Source organism: Erpetoichthys calabaricus, chromosome 4 (assembly GCF_900747795.2).
Source record: "Erpetoichthys calabaricus chromosome 4, fErpCal1.3, whole genome shotgun sequence".
Taxonomy (NCBI): Eukaryota; Metazoa; Chordata; class Cladistia; order Polypteriformes; family Polypteridae; genus Erpetoichthys; species Erpetoichthys calabaricus.
Window position 1 is genome coordinate 192,611,622 of NC_041397.2, and position 19,839 is coordinate 192,631,460.

Here is a 19,839-nt window from a genome sequence, read left to right on the forward strand (position 1 = left end):
TTGTAGCTTACTGTTTTATTATTTATGAAGGTTATCCTACGCATAATGCATGTAATTCTTTTAAAGAAGTTACCTAAGGATAGAATTTTTTTCTTCATTCTGAAATCTTGGGCAATTTCCAAAGCTCCCAGCTTATTTGGAAACAAATGTGTTACTCATTAACCAAATCATTCTTTCATTCATCTAAAAAACAATTTAATTCAGGACTGGGTTGGAAGTGAGGGCTAGGGCAACAGTGGGAACAAGGCAGGAGACAGCATTTGTAGATGGTGCCAACCTATTGCATGACATATTTACACACACATTCTCACAGTCACTCATACATATTGATTTTTATGCATTAATTAACCTAATACACACATCTTTGGCACATATGACAGAAAGCAACCCAGAGTACTCAGGATGAAGACACTATGCAGATGCTAACATAACATGCAAACAGGTCCCAGTTTTCAGATGTTAACTAGATATTAACCAGTTAGGATTTGAACCTAGTCTTAGGAAGCAGTGCGGCAGAAGTACCAACCATTGCACCATCATACTGCCATAGCCAAGTCACTAGCACTGAATTTGGGTTAAATACAAAAAAGAAAATCTTTGTAATCTGAACAAGATGTTGGCCACATACAGCTGCCAGAACACAACCACCTATTGTTCTTGTATTATTCTCCACAACATCATTAATGCAACTGTATGTAGACAATTGGGGGAGTCTCACCCAGACCACAACAATGATAGAGAAGTTTCTGGTCTAAAAAGATATTTTTATTTCAAACATATATCTTCTCTATAGGCTTTCTTCAAAATAAAATTATTTTTACTATCATTGTATTGGCCTTCTCTTCTCCACACGAGCATCTCCAACTCACCTGGCTAAAGAGTTCTTTTTCAAACCCAGCTATACTCCCAGAAGGGTCATAGTAGTAGCTCAAAAGCACAACTGGGTCAGATGTAGCTCCAAGAGAACACGTGAGCCGCCTCTGAAGAACCACAACAGGGCTGCCTAATAAGACCACAAATCACATGCTACTCTGCAGATGCCCAAACAGGACCACTGCCAGAAATATGCTGCCATTTAGTGTATTGGGAGAAAATATTGCTCTAGCAGGTAGTCTCTCACTGTCCCTCCATTATTCTGGCCTCCTATCTGGGAAAGTACCAGCAACTATCATGGTCCAGATGCCAGGCCATACATGGTGCCTTGTGCAACTGCTTACAAAGCTGTTGCTGCATGGACTGAAATACATTAATGAAAGAGGAGCAAACTTCATTAATGGTACATTTCCTGGAGCAGCTGGTTACTTGCCTTAGTGAAAATACAAACTCAAAGAAATCATTGTCCTCCAAGTAGTGACGTAACTAGAACTTGAAGGATCATAGTGCAAAATAAAAAAAAAACAAAATAGTACCCCCCTCGTGTAATATTTAATTAAATCAAATTAAAACGTGGCCACCATTAATGAGATACATCTAGCATATAAAGTACATAAAAGCACAATATTCATAATTAAGCTTTATGGAGTTGTGGGAACGACAACACCATTAACCTTTCTTTTCAGGTCTCAATTAATCATGGATGTTAATGACAAAGCCTTGCAAAATAACAGTCACACAGTCACCATGGGCCCTGGTGCAACTGAACCACCTGAACTTTTTGTAGCAACACTACTTCCTCCGAGACTACCAGTTGTGAGGGATATTCAAGAAAAGGAATCTAGAGCTATTCTTACAGTGATCCCACCACACTAGTATAAGCACTACCATCTGTGAAATGCATGCAATACATCTGTAAAGAACACATTCTTCTATGGTATATCATCCATCCATCCATTATCTAGCATACTTAATCCAGTTCACAATCACTGGGGTATTGCACATCGTAGAAGCATAAATTGCAAAGCAGAAACCAACCTAGAAGGGGCTTTGGTGGACATTTCTAGTTTACAATTAACAGGTGGAAATGTCAACTGATATGTAAGAAAATATGATATTTGGACAAATAAGAGCAGACCTTTCAAACCATCCATCCATCCATCCATTTTCCAACCCGCTGAATCCGAACACAGGGTCACGGGGGTCTGCTGGAGCCAATCCCAGCCAACACAGGGCACAAGGCAGGAACCAATCCTGGGCAAGGTGCCAACCCACCGCAGTCTTTCAAACCATTACATTTCTTTTGGTTAACTAATAGTTACATTCTTCCAATGTCACATTCGGACAATTTTTAAAAATTGTCAAGGTTGCTGACAAAGACACAAATACAATGTTTCTTTATTAATACTACTATCCTTCTGTGTCAAAAGCATTAAATTCAAATGGCTGCCTGTTTAGAAACAGCTCCAAAGCTGCTAAGATAGACATTGGCTCCTTGTGGCTCTGAACTGTATATCATGATATTCTTAAACCTATTTAATTCAGTTTATGGCTGGAGCACACGAAAGATATCCTAGCCATTTCCGGTACTGAGTAGGAACCAACCCTGAACAGGATAATAGTCCATCACTTTGCCCATTCAGTACACAAGATCAATTTGAAATTAAAAATTAACACGTGTGGAATGGGGCAACAGAATAGCCAGGACTGGATTAAGACCCCGGAGGCCCCTGGGTGACTTTTATCTCCTCAAGAGAAAGTTGATCACACTTTTAACAATGCAGCACACAGTCATGAGGTTGCCTAATGCAACATGGTATGTCTCATTCCTGATTATGTGAGACTCAATCGTCCTAGGTTATTTAGGTGACATGCTGAAGGTTTGATAAGAACAGGCCCCTGTCCACATACACAGACTGTTCTAATGGTAGCTCTGCCCCTGATGGTGGCACAATGGTACAGCCAACACAGCAAGTAGACCAGGGTTCACGTCTGTCCTCCCTGTGTGGAGTATGCATGTTCTCTCCGTGTCTACATGGGTTTCCTCTGTATACCTCACTTTCCTACCACATTCCAAAGATATGCAGGTTAAGTCAATTGGTGATACTAAATGGGCCCTAGTGTGTGAGTGTTGTGTGTGTTCCCCCTCCAATAGACTGGCAAACTGTCCAGTAACTGTTCCTGCCTTGTCCCCTATGCTTGCTAGGATAGACTCAAGACTCCTGTGACCCTGCTCAGGATTATGCTGGGGTTAAAACATGGTATTGTATATTTGGGATGTGGGAGTAAAATTTAAATACCCCCCCCCCCCCCAATATCAGACTTCAAAATAATCACAAGTATGTGGTATATTCTGACCTTGGACACTGGATTTATTATGCAGTAGCCCCTATATGCTGCACTGAACTGGATGAGTAGGCTGAAAAATAGGTGGATGATGGGTGGGTTAAAATTGACCCCCATAATTAAAACGAAATACACTTTAGAGAAACTGAAAAACATACAATTTTATGCATCATCTGCTTGAAGTGTCAATATTCACCAACCTACTATAACGTAAAATTAAAAAAAATAGTTTTCCGCTTGTATTTACAGTACAGTATATCATATATTCATACAACGTAACTTTTCATAGCTACTCAAGCAAAAGCATCAAGTTACCACACTATTTTTTGCGGTCTGGATAAAATTAAAATATGTATTTAAAAATGTTCAATTTAGCAGTAGAAGATCGCGGTGTGCGGGAACCCACTGCAAAATGCTGGGAGGAGCTCAGGACGGGACGGGAAAGCGAAAATAGTCGTCCAAAGGACACATGCTTGATGCTACGTTAAAGGGTTTTGTGGCATTAGAGGAGTAAAACTCACGAAAATCTCATTTTTTGTGTTCAGATCGCATTGTTTTGCTGGCTGCGTCTGTGCAATAAACTACAATATAAACCTTCTTTTCCGTTGCCCCTAGCGAAATGATACATAACAAAGGCAGCAGCCTGGGAAATGTAGGGAGGGGCACCTCTGACTTGACATTTTCACGCCCTCTCATCTTCATCGTCGATGGCGATTGCTGATACTCAGACCTGGGATTTCGTACTGGGAGGGGTCGCTGATCGTGCACAAGGAAGGGGGCGGAGCACGGAGCAAAGTGTAGCTGGTGCAGGTTCCTTGTTATAGTATGAACTGAATGAAGTCAGTGCAACGAGAGAGAGAGAGCGAGAGCTGGGTTACGCTGACAGTGTCTGGGGATTTATTGATTATGAAAGCTTGCCGCGACTAGCCGGGAGTCGCATGAAGAAACAGAAGATGGAACGCTTCTGATCAGTATAACACAAACGACAGCGTGTGAATCGGAGTTCCTCCGGCTTTTGAACGGAAAGGAGGCACCCTGGATGTGCTTCTACTGTAATTTGTGCGTATCGTGGATTAAATTATTGCGGAGGGGTAACGCTGCGTACAGACAAAAATGTCACTCACAGCTCATCCAGAGACGAGGAAGTTTACACGGGGGCTCAGCAAGCCGGGCACCGCGGCTGAGTTGCGCCAGAGCGTCTCCGAGGTGGTGAGGAGCTCCGTGCTGCTGGTAAGTACTTCGGCCTGCGCTTCCACCTTGCACATGGGCTTGTCTGTCTATTTGCATGTCTTTAAAGAGACGGGCGGAGATATCAGAAACGGTGACAGTCATTTAGATGAAATATGCTCTCGCGTGTGAGGCAGTGGGGCGTCGCTGATTATAAACTTTGAAGACACATTAAATAACAATAACAATGGTAGTAATAATAATAACATTAAATGAGCGAGATAAAAGTTTGAGGGAGTAAACACCCTTACGTTGTAAGCAGTCCGCTCCACTCTATTCCGGTATGTGACGGGGGGCTTTCCGCTATACGTCACGCCTCACGCTTGTGGTCACGCGAGCAATTTGTTGGTTTCGCGGAGGTGACAAATCCTATTGGCTGGCTTGCGAGTATTTGTCGGTATTTGCAAAGGGCGGTTATACTTTGGTTGAACAGAACACGCGCGCTAGTCCGATTAAGCACATGTGCGCACAGATTTGTCATTTTTTAGGCCATGTATTAGTTGTAGACCCAACTTGTATTTTTCTGCTGCTGCTTTTGCTTTATGATCCCGTATGAATCTTACAACTTATAGAAGTCGCGTAACTGTGGTATGCAATCAAGATCGCCCCAAGTGGTACCGGGTAACAAGGGTCCACAGCACAGCCGACTTTTGTTGAATTGAACAGTTAAAGTACTGCAGTTTTGTTCAGTGACGGGTATGCTCGGGCAAGAACATTTTAAGTTTAGCATACCACGCCCCACAACGAATTTATGTTGTCCCTTTTTGTATGCGATTTTTTTTAAAGTCGAATTCCAACACGTTCTCCCCGTGTCTGCGTGGGTTTCCTCTGGGTGCTCCGGTTTCCTCCCACAGTCCAAAGTCATGAAGGTTAGGTGCATTGGCTATCCTAATTATTGTCCCTAGTGTGTGTGCTCAGTGGTGGGCTGGCGCACTGTCCGGGGATGTGTTCCTGCCTTGCACCCAGTGCTGGCTGGGATTGGCTCTAGCAGACCCCGTGACCCTGTGTTAGGATATAGCGGGTTGGACGATGGATGGATGAGACAGTCAAGTTGCCTTTTGCCTGAGTGATGTGAAATAAATGAAGGCTCTTTTAACCCTGTTTATGTATTTCCATTTTGTATTTCATACCGTGCTTTGATTCCAACAAGTATTGTAGCTGAGATTAAGTTTGCCTGCCTTAACACTCAAGTCTACGCCTTCCTGCAATTTTACGCATCAGTAGCCGAGTTTAATTAATTTCTCATAGCCAGGGCAGCTGCATATGCAGTAGTGCCATTGCATCTTTATGGACACGCATATAAAGAATATCATTTGAAAAAGATAAGAACTATATACCCCGAATGGCACCCACAAAACCATCCCCGTAAAACTTAGCAGCAGAGTCCAAATCAATAACATGCATAGACGAAGAGAAGGAAATTTATTAGATAACAAAAGCATCAGGCACACAACCAAATGAACCTTAAGTGTGCTGTTATTGTGATAGATAGAAATAGATGCGTTATTAATCCCAAGGGGAAATTCACATACTCCAGCAGCAGCATACTGATACAAAAAACAATATTAAATTAAAGAATAATAAAAATGCAGGTAAAAACAGACAATAACATTGAATAATGTTAACGTTTACACCCTGGGTAGAATTGAAGAGTCGCATAGTTTGGGGGAGGATCGATTTCCTCAGTCTGTCAGTGGAGCAGGACAGTGACAGCAGTCTGTCGCTGAAGCTGCTCCTCTGTCTGGAGATGACACTGTTTAGTGGATGCAGTGGATTCTCCATAATTGATAGGAGCCTGCTGAGCACCCGTCGCTCTGCCACGGATGTCAAACTGTCCAGCTCCATGCCTACAATAGAGCCTGCTTTCCTCACCAGTTTGTCCAGGCGTGAGGCGTCCTTCTTCTTAATGTTGCCTCCCCAGCACACCACAGCGTAGAAGAGGGCGCTCGCCACAACCGTCTGATAGAACATCTGCAGCATCTTATATGATGTCAATGGAAATGAAAATGCTTTAAATGTTGAAATTGAGGTAGACCAATCCTCAATGGATTCAAAAGATGATTCATTAATCCAAGAGGCAGACAGTTGCAACAGAATTAGATTAAAAAAGGAAGATTGCCAGTTGTGAAAAGAATGAAGCTCACAAAGTTTCTGTCAAGAGGCAAGAAATGATTTAGCTGCTGTAGTGCCAAGACAGAGCATTTCTCACTGGTGAGTGATGAGAAGGCTTTGAAAGATGCAGCAGAAGTAGAATTGGAGAATTAGGGATGATGTTTACAGATGGAAAGGAAGACATAAACTGACTTCTCTGTAACTAGGTGGAGAAAACAGGAGGCCAATGCCAGAACATACGGAGGAAGGTGCCCACTAAACCAAGGTAGCATACATGACAAAGTGAATCAGGAGGCAAGTCCATAAGAAACCTGCGAATAGGTTAAAGTCTTGCAAAAAAAATCTTGCATTCTTAAAAATAATGCGCTAGTGGAGAAGAGAAGCCAGTGGAGCAAGATCACAGGACCACTGAGAGTGAAATTGCATCTTGTCGTTTATATTGTGTCCCCTTTTTAAGTTGATTGTCCCAAGGTGAAGAGCATCTTTCTTCTCCCACCATTATAAAATATGTCACAACTCCTGGTTCAGGCTTTGATCTTGTTACATTTGGATTACTGGAACTCACTGCTGGCAGGTGAACTGGCACATGTCACCAGGCCTCTGCAGAGGATTCAAAATGCAGTGGCATGTCTGTTTTTCAGCCAGCCTAGGTGGGCACATGTCACTCTTCTTTTCAGATTACTACATTGGATTCCTATTACAGCTCATATTAAGTTCAAATCCTTGATGCTTATCAGCAGATCATCACCTGTGTACAGTATATATGGAGTCATTCATGAGGTTCTGTGCAATTTTGATCACTCAGGTATGCTGATGAACAGCATCTGGTGATGCAACTTCTGCATAGCATCAAACCTAAATGCAGAATCTTTTCGTCTGTAGCTAGTAGCTTGTGGAAGGAGCTACTCACCTCCATTTGAAATTTTGACTCACTCAGTGTGTTGAATAAGAATTTGAAGACTTTCTTGTTTGGTGAATTTCTTTCTAACTAATAGTTAGGTTTTTGTAACCAAGGAAGTGTAACTAGCTGGTATTTTAGTTTTGAGCTCTTCATTTGTGATATTCAATTTTGTTACCTGTCCTTTAATACTTTTTCTCAAGCAGTCCCAGAGACTGATGTTGATTCGATTATGTTGACCTCTTTTGTTAGTGGCTTTTGGATAAAAGCGTCTATTAAGCAAATAAATGTAAATGTTGAAAATGCAAGACGGAAAATGCTTTAAATGAAGATCGCATCTTTCCTCTCAATTCTCACATACCACTTATATAAAGTGATAGCCTCCTGTCTTCATACCCTGTGTTCCTCTGCTGTGCTGCAGTGCACTGCAAAACAGGTAGAAAAAAGACTGACAGAAAAAATGTGATCTAACCTAAAACTGACTGCATTTAAATGGTATTTATAGGGACAGGTAAATAAACAAATGGGAGTGCAAGACTCACACTTTCAAAATGTCTGATTTAGAAGTGGAAATTTTCCTAGTTGACTATACAACCTTGCACAGGACCTTGTCATGCTGAAACCTTGGTTTCTAAAAAACAACGAAACACAGAATTTCTGAATATTGATATGTGTATTGAGAAGATCCTGAATGTGCATATGGCCGAATAGGAAACTTATATTAGATTTTCATTGAAGAAAAAGAAGAGTATAAGATATGAAAACATTGCAAAAGCAGTGGATTTATACATAACATGCATACACACACGAGACAAATAAGCCGCAGAATTACACATAAGTGTTTGGAATAGATGCTTGTCCAGTCTTTTTGTACACATTACACTTGGCCATGGCATGCTCTTACACTCCCCCGTTTGAAGAAATATTTTGTTGTCTTTCATTAGCCTTGTGCCTAGAACTCCCTAGTGTCACCTTCTCTGTGCAGTTTCCCAATTAAAAATAAATAAGTACAGGTAGTTCCTGGAATACATGGAACCAAAACTTTATTTGCAATATCACTCTAGGAATGATACAGAAAATCACAGCTAATGATTGTGCTATTTGTAAACAACTGGTAAACGCAAATTAAACAAGGGACTCATCCATGTTTTAATGAAGTGTTTGCTGTTTCACTAATTGAAAAAGCTAGCAGCTTCACCTGTTTACCAGGATAATAGCACTGTGGAAAATCAACAATAGCTGTGTCCATGTAGTATAAGCTCTTTGCCTGCAGTTAAAAATTTAATTTTGAGTAAACCAACCAATCATTAATTTATATAAAAGTTTATTAAACCCTATCCATGGGTGCTTTAAAGGTACAGATAAATAATACAGTTGTTACAGTTGTTTATGTTGATTTTTCTGTATTTGGAGCATACGCAGACGAACACTGACCTGACAGCCTTGGGGTGTGATGTCCATTATGGCTGGCACTATACCACACAACATTTCTTGTAATCTTGACATCTGAAATGCTCCTGTGGTTTGGAATGCAGTTAATCTACTGTATGGCTTGAAAGTGGCTTAGGGTTTTGCTTGTGTTGAAGGTTGAAAGATCCATCAATTTTCTGTATCCAAGCTATTATTTATTAATATTTCTTTTTGATTCTTTTTGAATTTGTTGCACATGATCCCAAGCTGTTTATTAATGCTAAAGTAGATTTGCTTTCGTATGGCTGTTAATGCAGCAAAACCTTGCTGACCTGAATGCAAATCCTGTGGCTAAAGGGAATGGCTTCTGTTATTACAGTGGCATAGCAAGAATAATGGCTTTATAGCTTTTAATCCACTTAAGAAATTTTAACAAAACCAAATCAAATTGTTTAAAAATTTCCAACCATAGACCATACATAATTTTGGATACTTTCCCTCACCCTTCAACAACTTCCCTTTTCACTCACAACTCCTTACAGTAAGTGGTCTCTTTTTGGTAACCCTTTTATCATATATGAAATAACTTAACCAGGCTGCTTTTTTGTTGATGGCATGACTCTTTAATTATTTATGTTTTTCATTAGGGTTGTTTTATGACATAGTAGTTAGTGCTGTCTTAAAGCTCCAAAGTTCTTGATTCATATGCCAGTCTTGGTCTTTTCACACAAAGAATTTCTTAGGTTACTTTGGTTTCCTCTTGCATCTTAAAGATAACCTGGTTGGTTAAGTGCTGATGTAGCCCTTCGTGAGTGTGTAAGTATGTGTGCCGTTTGATGTGCTTAATGCTGCAGCCTCCAGTGAGTCTGTTTTTGGATGAGCAAGTTTGTAAAATTAATTAATTTATTTTTCCATGGGTAATACTAATTTGTAGTTTATTATTATTATTAATATTATTATTATTATACATATCATTTATTATAATTGTAATTTAATTAATAGTTTGATTAGTTTTTGCAATGGTTTTTGTACCTGTGTACTGCATGATTTCTGCATTAGAAGTTAGTAATTTTTAATATTAACTTGGGTTTAGTGGTTTTAGAAAGTGGGTGGATGTAAATCTATTGCTAGTGGAAGCATTTGATTTTTTTTATATGGTAGACATGACTGAGCAACATCTTTTACTGTTGGTCTTTAAGACAAGCAAAAAGAAGGTGTGAGATTTTATTCAGTTTCTTATAGCATCTCTTATTATGTGTCCTATAATGGTACTTCTCTTACTCAGTAATTGAAAAAGCAATGTATGTGTGTGAGGTATTAAATTTTGGATCTGATATTGGATGCTTTTCCTTAATTCCAAGATTTTAAATCATTGTCCTGTAGTCTTCCTATACACCACCCTATCTTCACATACTCTTTGACCTGCAGTTTTGTAAACTAGTATTTATTTATTGTTTGGTTTTTTACCACACCACTATTTCTAAAATCTTGTGTTTAATCCATGAAGTTCATTTGTTTTGATCACTTTCATAATAATGATCATGTTCAGGATGATACTTGTTATTTTGCTTTCGCTTATTGGTGCTGGTTGCATCATTCATCAGGTTCACAGTGGGGTTCATCTTTTTTTAGTCATTAGGACATACTAGAATATTTACTTGAGCCAGACTCATATTCAATAGTAAAAATACTCAGATAGGTTAGATTTACTACACTTCAATGGACTGAACATTTAGAGGTTTGTGATTTAAGTGATTAAAACAGTGGTAGGTTAAATATAGGGTGTTATCAATGCTTACATATAGTTTATTATCAGTGGAGATAGCTTTCAGACAAGACTGAATGCTTTCTTTCCATCCATTCAGAAATCCATTAACTGCAGTTTAGCATACTGTTGTGGCAACACAATGATTGCTTCATATACTCCAGTCATAGCTAGCACATAGCTAATTCAGAGTCCGCAGTTAATCTTATTCGCGTCAACTCATGCTTACTCAAACTAGGTTAATCTAACACACACACACACACACACACATTTTTGGGATGTGGGAGAAAGTCATGAGTATGAAAAAAAAAACTAGGTTCAAGCAAAATGTATATTTTGGCATATTTGGAGACTAAAGCTATGAGGCACTGCATGCTATTTTTATTTTAAAAATATAATACACTAAGATATTCATGTCTACTTTTTATTTTTCTGGTATAGTTAGACATTTATCAACGTGATTGCACCCAAAAAGGTGTCAAACTCATTCCTGTCACTATCTTTCTTATTAACAAACTACATTTCTTTTTACTTTGTTTTAATTGACTGCTTTTTAAAATTCATAAGATTTAAATGTTTCTGTTTTCCTTAACAATTATAGTACTAGTGTGTTGTACCGTGTTAGCCATTATGAATGTAGAGAAAAGCCAAGCAAAATGACACCTTTTATTGGCTAACTAAAAAGATTGCAATATGCAAGCTTTCGAGGCAACTCAGGCCCCTTCTTCATTACATCTTGCCTGAAGAAGGGGCCTGAGTTGCCTCGAAAGCTTGCATATTGTAATCTTTTTAGTTAGCCAATAAAAGGTGTCAATTTTGCTTGGCTTTCCTTAACAATTACTCACTTTGTTCCACCAGGATCTAAGTTTGACACCCCTGCACTAAACTAAAAAACTCCTAGGATGTAAGGAAATAATTGATGAGGAAGAGCTAGGTTTTATTTGTCAGTGGTTTACAGCAGTTGATTGCTTCTCTTTGGCTAGATTTAGTTTTTTTTTTTTTTTTTTTTTGTTCACTTTTCTGTGACAGTTAGATTCAGCATGATTTTGCTGCATTGTGTCATGGAAATGCTGTGACCAGCACCTTGACAAAAAGAATGAAAAAGTGCACCTTAAATTAAATACTGCAGCTACAGAACAAATTGCCATAGCAAAATAGCATTGTAATAACATACATTTTTTTAACAGTTTAAAACTAAGTAGGTTTTCTTTCTTATCTGCTTAAAGAAGCAGTTGTCATTCCTATTCAGAAGTAAGTTGCTAGGTTACTGTAATAGATACCCAGTCGGTGGCCACCCTTACTGGCACAGAATCAGAATTGCAAAATGTGAACATCACACTTTTTGTGTGTAATAGGCCACTGCTTTTCATTCTTAGGGTTTCTGATCAATCTTTTTAATAACTAAAAAGAGGTTAAAGCAAATATATTTTGATAGATAAAGCCCTTTTGTCGGAAGGTCAAATATTCTTTTGGAGATCCATACTTATCATATTAGCTTTACATGTGAAAGGTATTCGTTTCAAAACCTGGTGGAAACGATCGTTTTCTGTCATCAGCTAGGCAGCGTGTTATACTTGTAACATGGGGAAAAAAGGTTACAGGTTCATTTCCCATCATCGATTTAGTATGAAATCCTTAGAGAGTCACTTAACTTGACCATCTGTTACATGAACAGTTCTAGTTGCCTTTTTTAAGGGTGTAAACCAGATCATTCAAAAAAATAATAATTGTGGGCTGAACTGTGTTGTCTATGGAAGAGTAAGTTTGTTTAAAGCATTATTACTGTTTTAGTAACACTTTTTCACATCTTATTTTAATTTTCTCTTTAGAGTGGACTGATTTCTATATGGTTGTTATGTACATCTACTGTAATGTGTAGGGGGATCTGTTTCTCTGATGAGTGATTGACTCATCCATCCTTCTGTCCATCTATCCATCCATCCATTTTCCAACCCGCTGAATCCGAACACAGGGTCACGGGGGTCTGCTGGAGCCAATCCCAGCCAACACAGGGCACAAGGCAGGGAACCAATCCCGGGCAGGGTGCCAACCCACCGCAGGACACACACAAACACACCCACACACCAAGCACACACTAGGGCCAATTTAGAATCGCCAATCCACCTAACCTGCATGTCTTTGGACTGTGGGAGGAAACCGGAGCGCCCGGAGGAAACCCACGCAGACACGGGGAGAACATGCAAACTCCACGTAGGGAGGACCCGGGAAGTGAACCCGGGTCCCCAGATCTCTCAACTGCGAGGCAGCAGCGCTACCCACTGCGCCACCGTGCCGCCCTCTGTCCATCTATCTGGAACTAAATTACAGTAAGTGGATCTGGATCTTGGTACAAGATTCCTACCAGTGGTTAATTGTGCTACCTTCAGACTCTAGAGACTTGCCCAGGATTTTCTTGTTAAGTTTCCACATTTTCTCTGTGTCTGTGTTGGTTTTCCTCTGGCACTCTACTTTAACCTCCTCCTCCCAAACAAGCATCAGGCATATCTAAACTGGCTGCACACGAGAGAATATCCTGTAAAGATAGACTGGCGCCCCACTCAGTGTTGATTTCTTCCTTGCACTAAGTGCTGTTGTGATAGTCCTCTTCTCGCAACTCTGAACTACACAAGTAGGCAGGAAGGTGAATGGATAGAGAGTGCAGCTAAAAGTAAGAATCACGTGTGATGGTGTAATACCAGAACCTATTCTTACTGATTTTAATGGTCTTGGCTCTCTTTGAAATGCTTAAAGTAATTTAGTACTGCAGTGTCTGAAATTGCAGTTCAATGGAGACATCTTGTTGATACCTACATATATGTGCACATGGGAATTGGGAACATTTTACCTAGTGAATTTTAGCCTTGTTTGTTCCTTTGTGTGTATTTTATTATTGTTAATGGTTCCACCAGTTTGCAGCAGGAAATATTTTCCAAACATTTTAGTGCTTTGTTCCTTGCTCATTCTTTGCTGCTTTTGGTATTCAATTCTGCATGTTCCCTGTGCTTCTGAAGAGCCAAAAGCTGTGACCATCCATACATACATAATACAAGGTGTTGTGGATGCTTCAAGTACAATGGGCTCAAATGTTTCAAAGTGACATGTTGCCTACAAAGTGGATTGAGTCCTGGGCTCAGATTAAAGCATCTGATTCACTGTCAGGCACTTCTTAACTCTTAGTAGGAATTCTTGTTGTTTTGATCACTGCTTAGTTTTTTTTTTTTTTGATTTGAGATCAAACTTGATCAAGTCACATAAAAGTAGAAAGCTGTTTTTGTGAGGAAAAAGTATGCTTTTTATAAAATTTGGGCATTGAGACATACAGTAATGAATATCAGTGCATTTGTTTTTTTCATTAACTGTTCCCAATTTCATCAGCTTTTGAGCCCAAGGCAGGAACCAGCCCTGAACAGGTCACCCATCCATCATGGGACAAACTGAGTCATAAACCCACACTAAACCACAGCTGGCCAGTTAAGGATTAAGTAACATACACTAGCAATTTCCATAACTTCCGAAACAGCACTAGGTTTGAATGCAGCACTCTCTGTATCTCTATTTTTTATTTACTACTAGAGCATCTCCTGTCCATTAAAATCAAAACAAAAGGCATATTTTAAAGACATGGTTTCATAATACATCACTTGTCTTTTTTATTTTTTCTCTGGTGAAACAGGGTGTTGCTCATTGTCAATTTCAAAAGAAGATACTAATGTTTCGAATGAGGGACGTCATGGTGACATTTTGTTGAGTATCTGCTTAGTGTTTCACTCCGTCCAAGTAACAGTGCAACTCGTAGGTGCTTCAGAAAAAATGATATTTGATTAAGGATATAACAATATCTTATAATCTTGTTTTGAAGCATGAAATAATGGGTTTTCAAAATATTTTCTTTCTGTGACTCCCATATACACAGATGTATTCATTTGTGGATTTAAAATGTTAGTCCCTTGCTTTCTAATACATATCAGAGATTAGGGCTACATATTTTGCATTTTACCATTTTATAGCTAAGTTGCCTGGTTATAACACTTACACAATATTGTACTAAAATCACACAATATTGTACTAAAATTCTGCATTTAGTCTACCACTTACACCTGTAGACAAACCCACTTACACTATTTGGCATTTGATAGTGTGATTTCATGCTTTGAATAATTTTACTTTACTGCAGTAAGTCAGTCTCATAGAATTTGATTATGTTATGTCCCACTGTATAAAACTAAACCCCTCACATAAAAGTACACCCCTCACATTTTTTAAAATATTTTATTATATCTTTTCATGGGACAACACTGAAGATATGACACTTTGATACAATGTAAAGTAGTCAGTGTACAGCTTGTATAACAGTATAAATTAGCTGTCCCCTCAAAATAACTCAACACACAGCCATTAATGTCTAAACCGCTGGCAACAAAAGTGAGTACACCCCTAAGTGAAAAATGTCCAAATTGTGCTCAAAGTGTCAGTATTTTGTGTGGCTACCATTATTTTCCAGCACTGCCTTAACTCTCTTGGGAATGGAGTTCACTAGAGCTTCACAGATTGCCACTGGAATCCTCTTCCACTCCTCCATGATGACATCACGGAGCTGGTGGATGTTAGAGACCTTGCGCTCCTCCACCTTCCATTTGAGGATGCTCCACAGATGCTCAATAGGGTTTAGGTCTGGAGACATGCTTGGCCAGTCCAGCACCTTTAGCCTCAGTTTCTTTAGTAAGGCAGTGGTTGTCTTGGAGGTGTGTTTGGGGTTGTTATCATGTTGGAATACTGCCCTGTGGCCCAGTTTCCGAAGGGAAGGGATCATGCTTTGCTTCAGTATGTCACAGTACATGTTGGCATTCATGGTTCCCTCAATGAACTGTAGCTCCCCAGTGCCGGCAGCACTCATGCAGCCCCAAACCATTACACTCCCACCACCATGCTTGACTGTAGGCAAGACACACTTGTCTTTGTACTCCTCACCTGGTTGCTGCCACACACGCTTGACACCATCTGAACCAAAAAAGTTTATCTTGGTCTCATCAGACCACAGGACATGGTTCCAGTAATCCATGTCCTTAGTCTGCTTGTCTTCAGCAAACTGTTTAAAGGCTTTCTTGTGCATTATCTTTAGAAGAGGCTTCCTTCTGGGTTGACAGCCATGCAGACCAAATTGATGCAGTGTGTGGCGTATGGTCTGAGCACTGACAGGCTGACCCCCCCCACCCCTTCAACCTCTGCAGCAATGCTAGCAGCACTCATACTGTACATCTATTTTCAAATGACAACCTCTGGATATGACACTGAGCACGTGCACTCAACTTCTTTGGTCGACCATGGTGAGGCCTGTTCTGAGTGGAACCTGTCCTGTTTAACCACTGTATGGTCTTGGCCACCGCACTGCTGCTCAGTTTCAGGATGTTGGCAATCTTCTTATAGCCTAGGTCATCTTTATGTAGAGCAATGATTCTTTTTTTCAGGTATTCAAAGAGTTCTTTGCCATGAGGTACCATGTTGAACTTCCAGTGACCAGTATGAGAGAGTGTGAGAGTGATAACACCAAATTTAACACACCTGCTCCCCATTCACACAAGACCTTGTAACCCTAATGAGTCATATGACACCGGGGAGGGAAAATGGCTAATTGGGCACAATTTGGACATTTTTCACTTAGGGGTGTACTCACTTTTGTTAACAGCAGTTTAGACATTAATGGCTGTGTGTTGAGTTATTTTGAGAGGACAGCAAATTTACACTGTTACACAAGCTGTACATTGTATCAAAGTGTCATATCTTCAGTGTTGTCCCATGAAAAGATTTAATAAAATATTTACAAAAATGTGAGGGGTGTACTCACTTTTGTGAGATACTGTAAATGTACAGTATATGAAGACTAAACAGTGGAAAGTCATTTCACTTAATGTTGTTATTTTTCAGTGTGACCATAACCTTCATCTGTTTTTAATACTAGGGGGCTTTGTCCCCTGCTCACTTTGCTCGCCCACCCCCGTGTTTGGTTTTCCAGATACACACTTTTAAGATTTTTTTTTTCTTTGAATTGTTGCTATTTCATTAGTTTCACTTTTATTTCAGAACTTCTGTAAAACCAATATTTGTAATCTTGCGAGTCCCAATATGCTGAATCTTTTTAATGAGGTCAGGATAGGTTTCTCTGTTTGGAATTTCAGCACAGACAAAACAATCTACATCATCAACAGTTAATCATTTTTTTTTTACAAAGTAAAAAAGTAAGTAGAGTTCTGCATTGGACTCCTGTCTGTAAAGTCGTGCTATTTTCCTCTCACAGTTCCAAAAGTACATGGGGGTTACCAAGGTGATACCCCAGCTTTTGTCTAGGGCTAGACCGAACATTTTTGACTCCTGGGGTAAATGTAGCTTTTTAAATAAGCAGACAGATAAATATATATACATGAACAAAGTAACCAATAAATGCATGTGCTGTAAACTCCGTTTTTGAAATTCTCAAGATTCTTTATTTGTCACATATATAGTTATACAGGACAACATGCAGTGAAATGCATCCTTATCAAAAACTGTGCATAGTTAGAAGAATATCAGTTAAATTAACAAAAAGTCATAGATTGAAAGATAACAGTATAGTAGAACATAATAAATAAGTAAAACTATGTGAATAAAGTAGAATTAAGTGTTAAGGTGCAATAGTGTAGTAATTATTGTGCCAAACCAAAGTTAGAGTGGTGCATAGTTAAATGAGCCAGTTTCTTGTTTGCGCTACTGCGATCTTTACTTTGTTTTTTTATATTTTCTAATTTTACTACTTTCATATCCTTTAACTTTCTCCACATGTGTATAGCGCCGTTTTTTTTTTTTTGAGCCTTTCTAATTACACTGGTTTCATAGTCTCTAACCTGCTCTGCATGTGTTTAGCGCCAACGTTTGTAAACGTCATTATGAAGTTCTACTTTGTCATTTTACTCATTGTCTTTTAATTCTGAGCCGTACAGTACAATACATAGAACAGAATAAATCCTCAATACAGTATAAAAATAAAAATTCTATTAGTACGGAGTAGAATTTCACATTAGATGATATCACATAATATGATTTGGATTTGTTTTAAGTCCAGGAGACCTCATTCATCAAGCGGCCTCCCCCATTTTGCCATTCCACATCTGAAATAGCGCTAATCCGATGAAAGGACCCCTCATTCCCACATCCCCATTCATCAGGGATGACTTTACCTTAGGCAGGCAATCTACAATTTAAAGAGACTGTTATTTTCTTGTGAATTGTTACATATGCATTATTTTCACTTTTACTTTAAAAACTTTTGTAAAAGCAATACTTGTTTCTTTATTTCCTGCCCCGCACGAGGTTCCATCTTTTTCTTCCCAGACGTATAATACTGCTCGTGTTGTGAAGGGTGTTGTGGCTGAACGTACACTAAGGATATGCCTTTGGATCATTTGCTGTCTTTTTGCTGCTTGCTAGCTGCCTCTTCTGCTTGTCGCATGTCGTTGTTTTAAGAGCTGGGAACACATGATGCTTGCCTGCCAAAAGCAATCCAACAACTGCTAGCTTAGAGGTCTGTTGACTTGTTTTAAATGGTGGCTAACTGCCTGGTCTCGCGTGACGTTGTCAAAGCAATACCTGTCTTTTATTTCTGACCACGGGCGTGGTTGAATTCTTTCTTGCAGGATGTATAATGCTGCTCGCGTTCGGTTGGGGTAGCTGCTGTCGCAGCTTTCTCCACATGTGTATAGCGCCTTTTTTTTTTTTTTTTTTTTTTGGAGCCTTTCTAATTTCACTGGTTTCATAGTCTCTAACCTGCTCTGCATGTGTTTAGGGTCACTTTTCTCCGCGCTTTTCTTTCTTCTTCATTTAATCGTCGACGTTTCATTTCTACCCTATTCATTTCTACTGCATTGACCTTATACACTTTATATGCACTGAGAGCCCTGGAGCTGTGTGTGCTGTATGACTGCCTTTACACTACTGATTTGTTTTTTTTTGATATTGCTTGTAAGTAGGGTGTGTCTTGCAAGACTCTCGTTCTATGTTCCCGTGAGATGCACTGTGGCAGTTCTCTTTCGTCTCACGGGTCTTTAAATTATCTTCCGAGAAGATCACGTATCGTAGACTATCAGGACAGGGGACAGGATTTCTTTTTATAATAGAGAGACAGTATATACATACTGTATATACAGAAGATTAACAAATACTATATATAAAACTTATTCTTCATTATAGGAGAAGGTGCAGGACAGGGGTTGCCTACATTTGTCCAGTTGGGTTTATTTAGTTACTTTGATGAAGACTGAAATAAATTACGGAGCAAAATGATGTGCCTTAGTACTGTATATCCTACAGAAAGTGTAGATTTTTGTTGGTGATTGAAATATGGATTGTAATATGCTTGTAATATGATGTATGTATCTTTTTATTATTAATATATCATTTTATATGTAAAATTGCTCCTAGACTTATTTCAGACTGGCAGCTCAGTTCTCACACTCATTAGAAATATGTACTAGTGCAGTGTTGTGGCATAGTATAAAAATATAAATGATATTGTTAAAAAAGAAATTTACAACAGCAACTCCAAATTGTACCAAACCTTTACAGTGAAAACTCTCAGCATCCGGAAAGCAGTGTTTAGTGTCACACAGTATAAATCTCCACCTGTAAAAAGTTCAAATAACAGTGGACAATTAGACTAGTTTTGTTACTGCAGGAATGAGAAGCTCAATTCCACAATGGTGAAAGCACTTTATAGTCTCATTCAAAATCATTTTTCTTTTTGGCAGTGTGGGTCATACAATATACAAGTGTATATTTTTTCCTCAAAATATATTTTAGTTCCATTGCAGTGAAGGGTGCTTTTTTATTTTTTTTTTTATTTAGGATATCCAATATTTCTTTCAGGTAATTATGTATAGCAATATTCCTGCTGTACACTATAGTATGGCATATTTGTGGCATGCTTTTTGGCATTTATTTCACATTCCTCTTAATCCTAGAGTTATGAAAAGTCCTTTGTTGATCAGTATTATACAACACTAGCTACAGGTTTATTTTCCAGATCATGTCTAATATGACGACAACTTTCATTTTTATGTATCATACATCAATAAAATTGATTAAAAGTAAAGTATTCTTCATAGAATCCTTTTTAAATGCAGTAAGATGACTGCTAGACATTATTCACTATTGTCTCATATCAGTAATTGATGGAAAAATG

At 38.9% G+C, this 19,839-nt stretch overlaps 1 protein-coding gene across 4 annotated transcripts in view; it reads left to right on the forward strand.

The window, feature by feature from the left end:
- Positions 1-3,974: 3,974 nt before the first annotated feature.
- The window catches only part of dock9b (dedicator of cytokinesis 9b), a 441,285-nt gene continuing 425,420 nt past the window's right edge, over positions 3,975-19,839 (forward strand). For all 4 annotated transcript variants that reach the window (XM_051926266.1, XM_051926269.1, XM_051926275.1 and 1 more), the window contains exon 1: positions 3,975-4,449. In XM_051926266.1, coding sequence (XP_051782226.1) covers positions 4,333-4,449 — 117 coding nt within the window. In that variant the 5' untranslated portion in view covers positions 3,975-4,332. The remainder of the gene's footprint in view (positions 4,450-19,839) is intronic.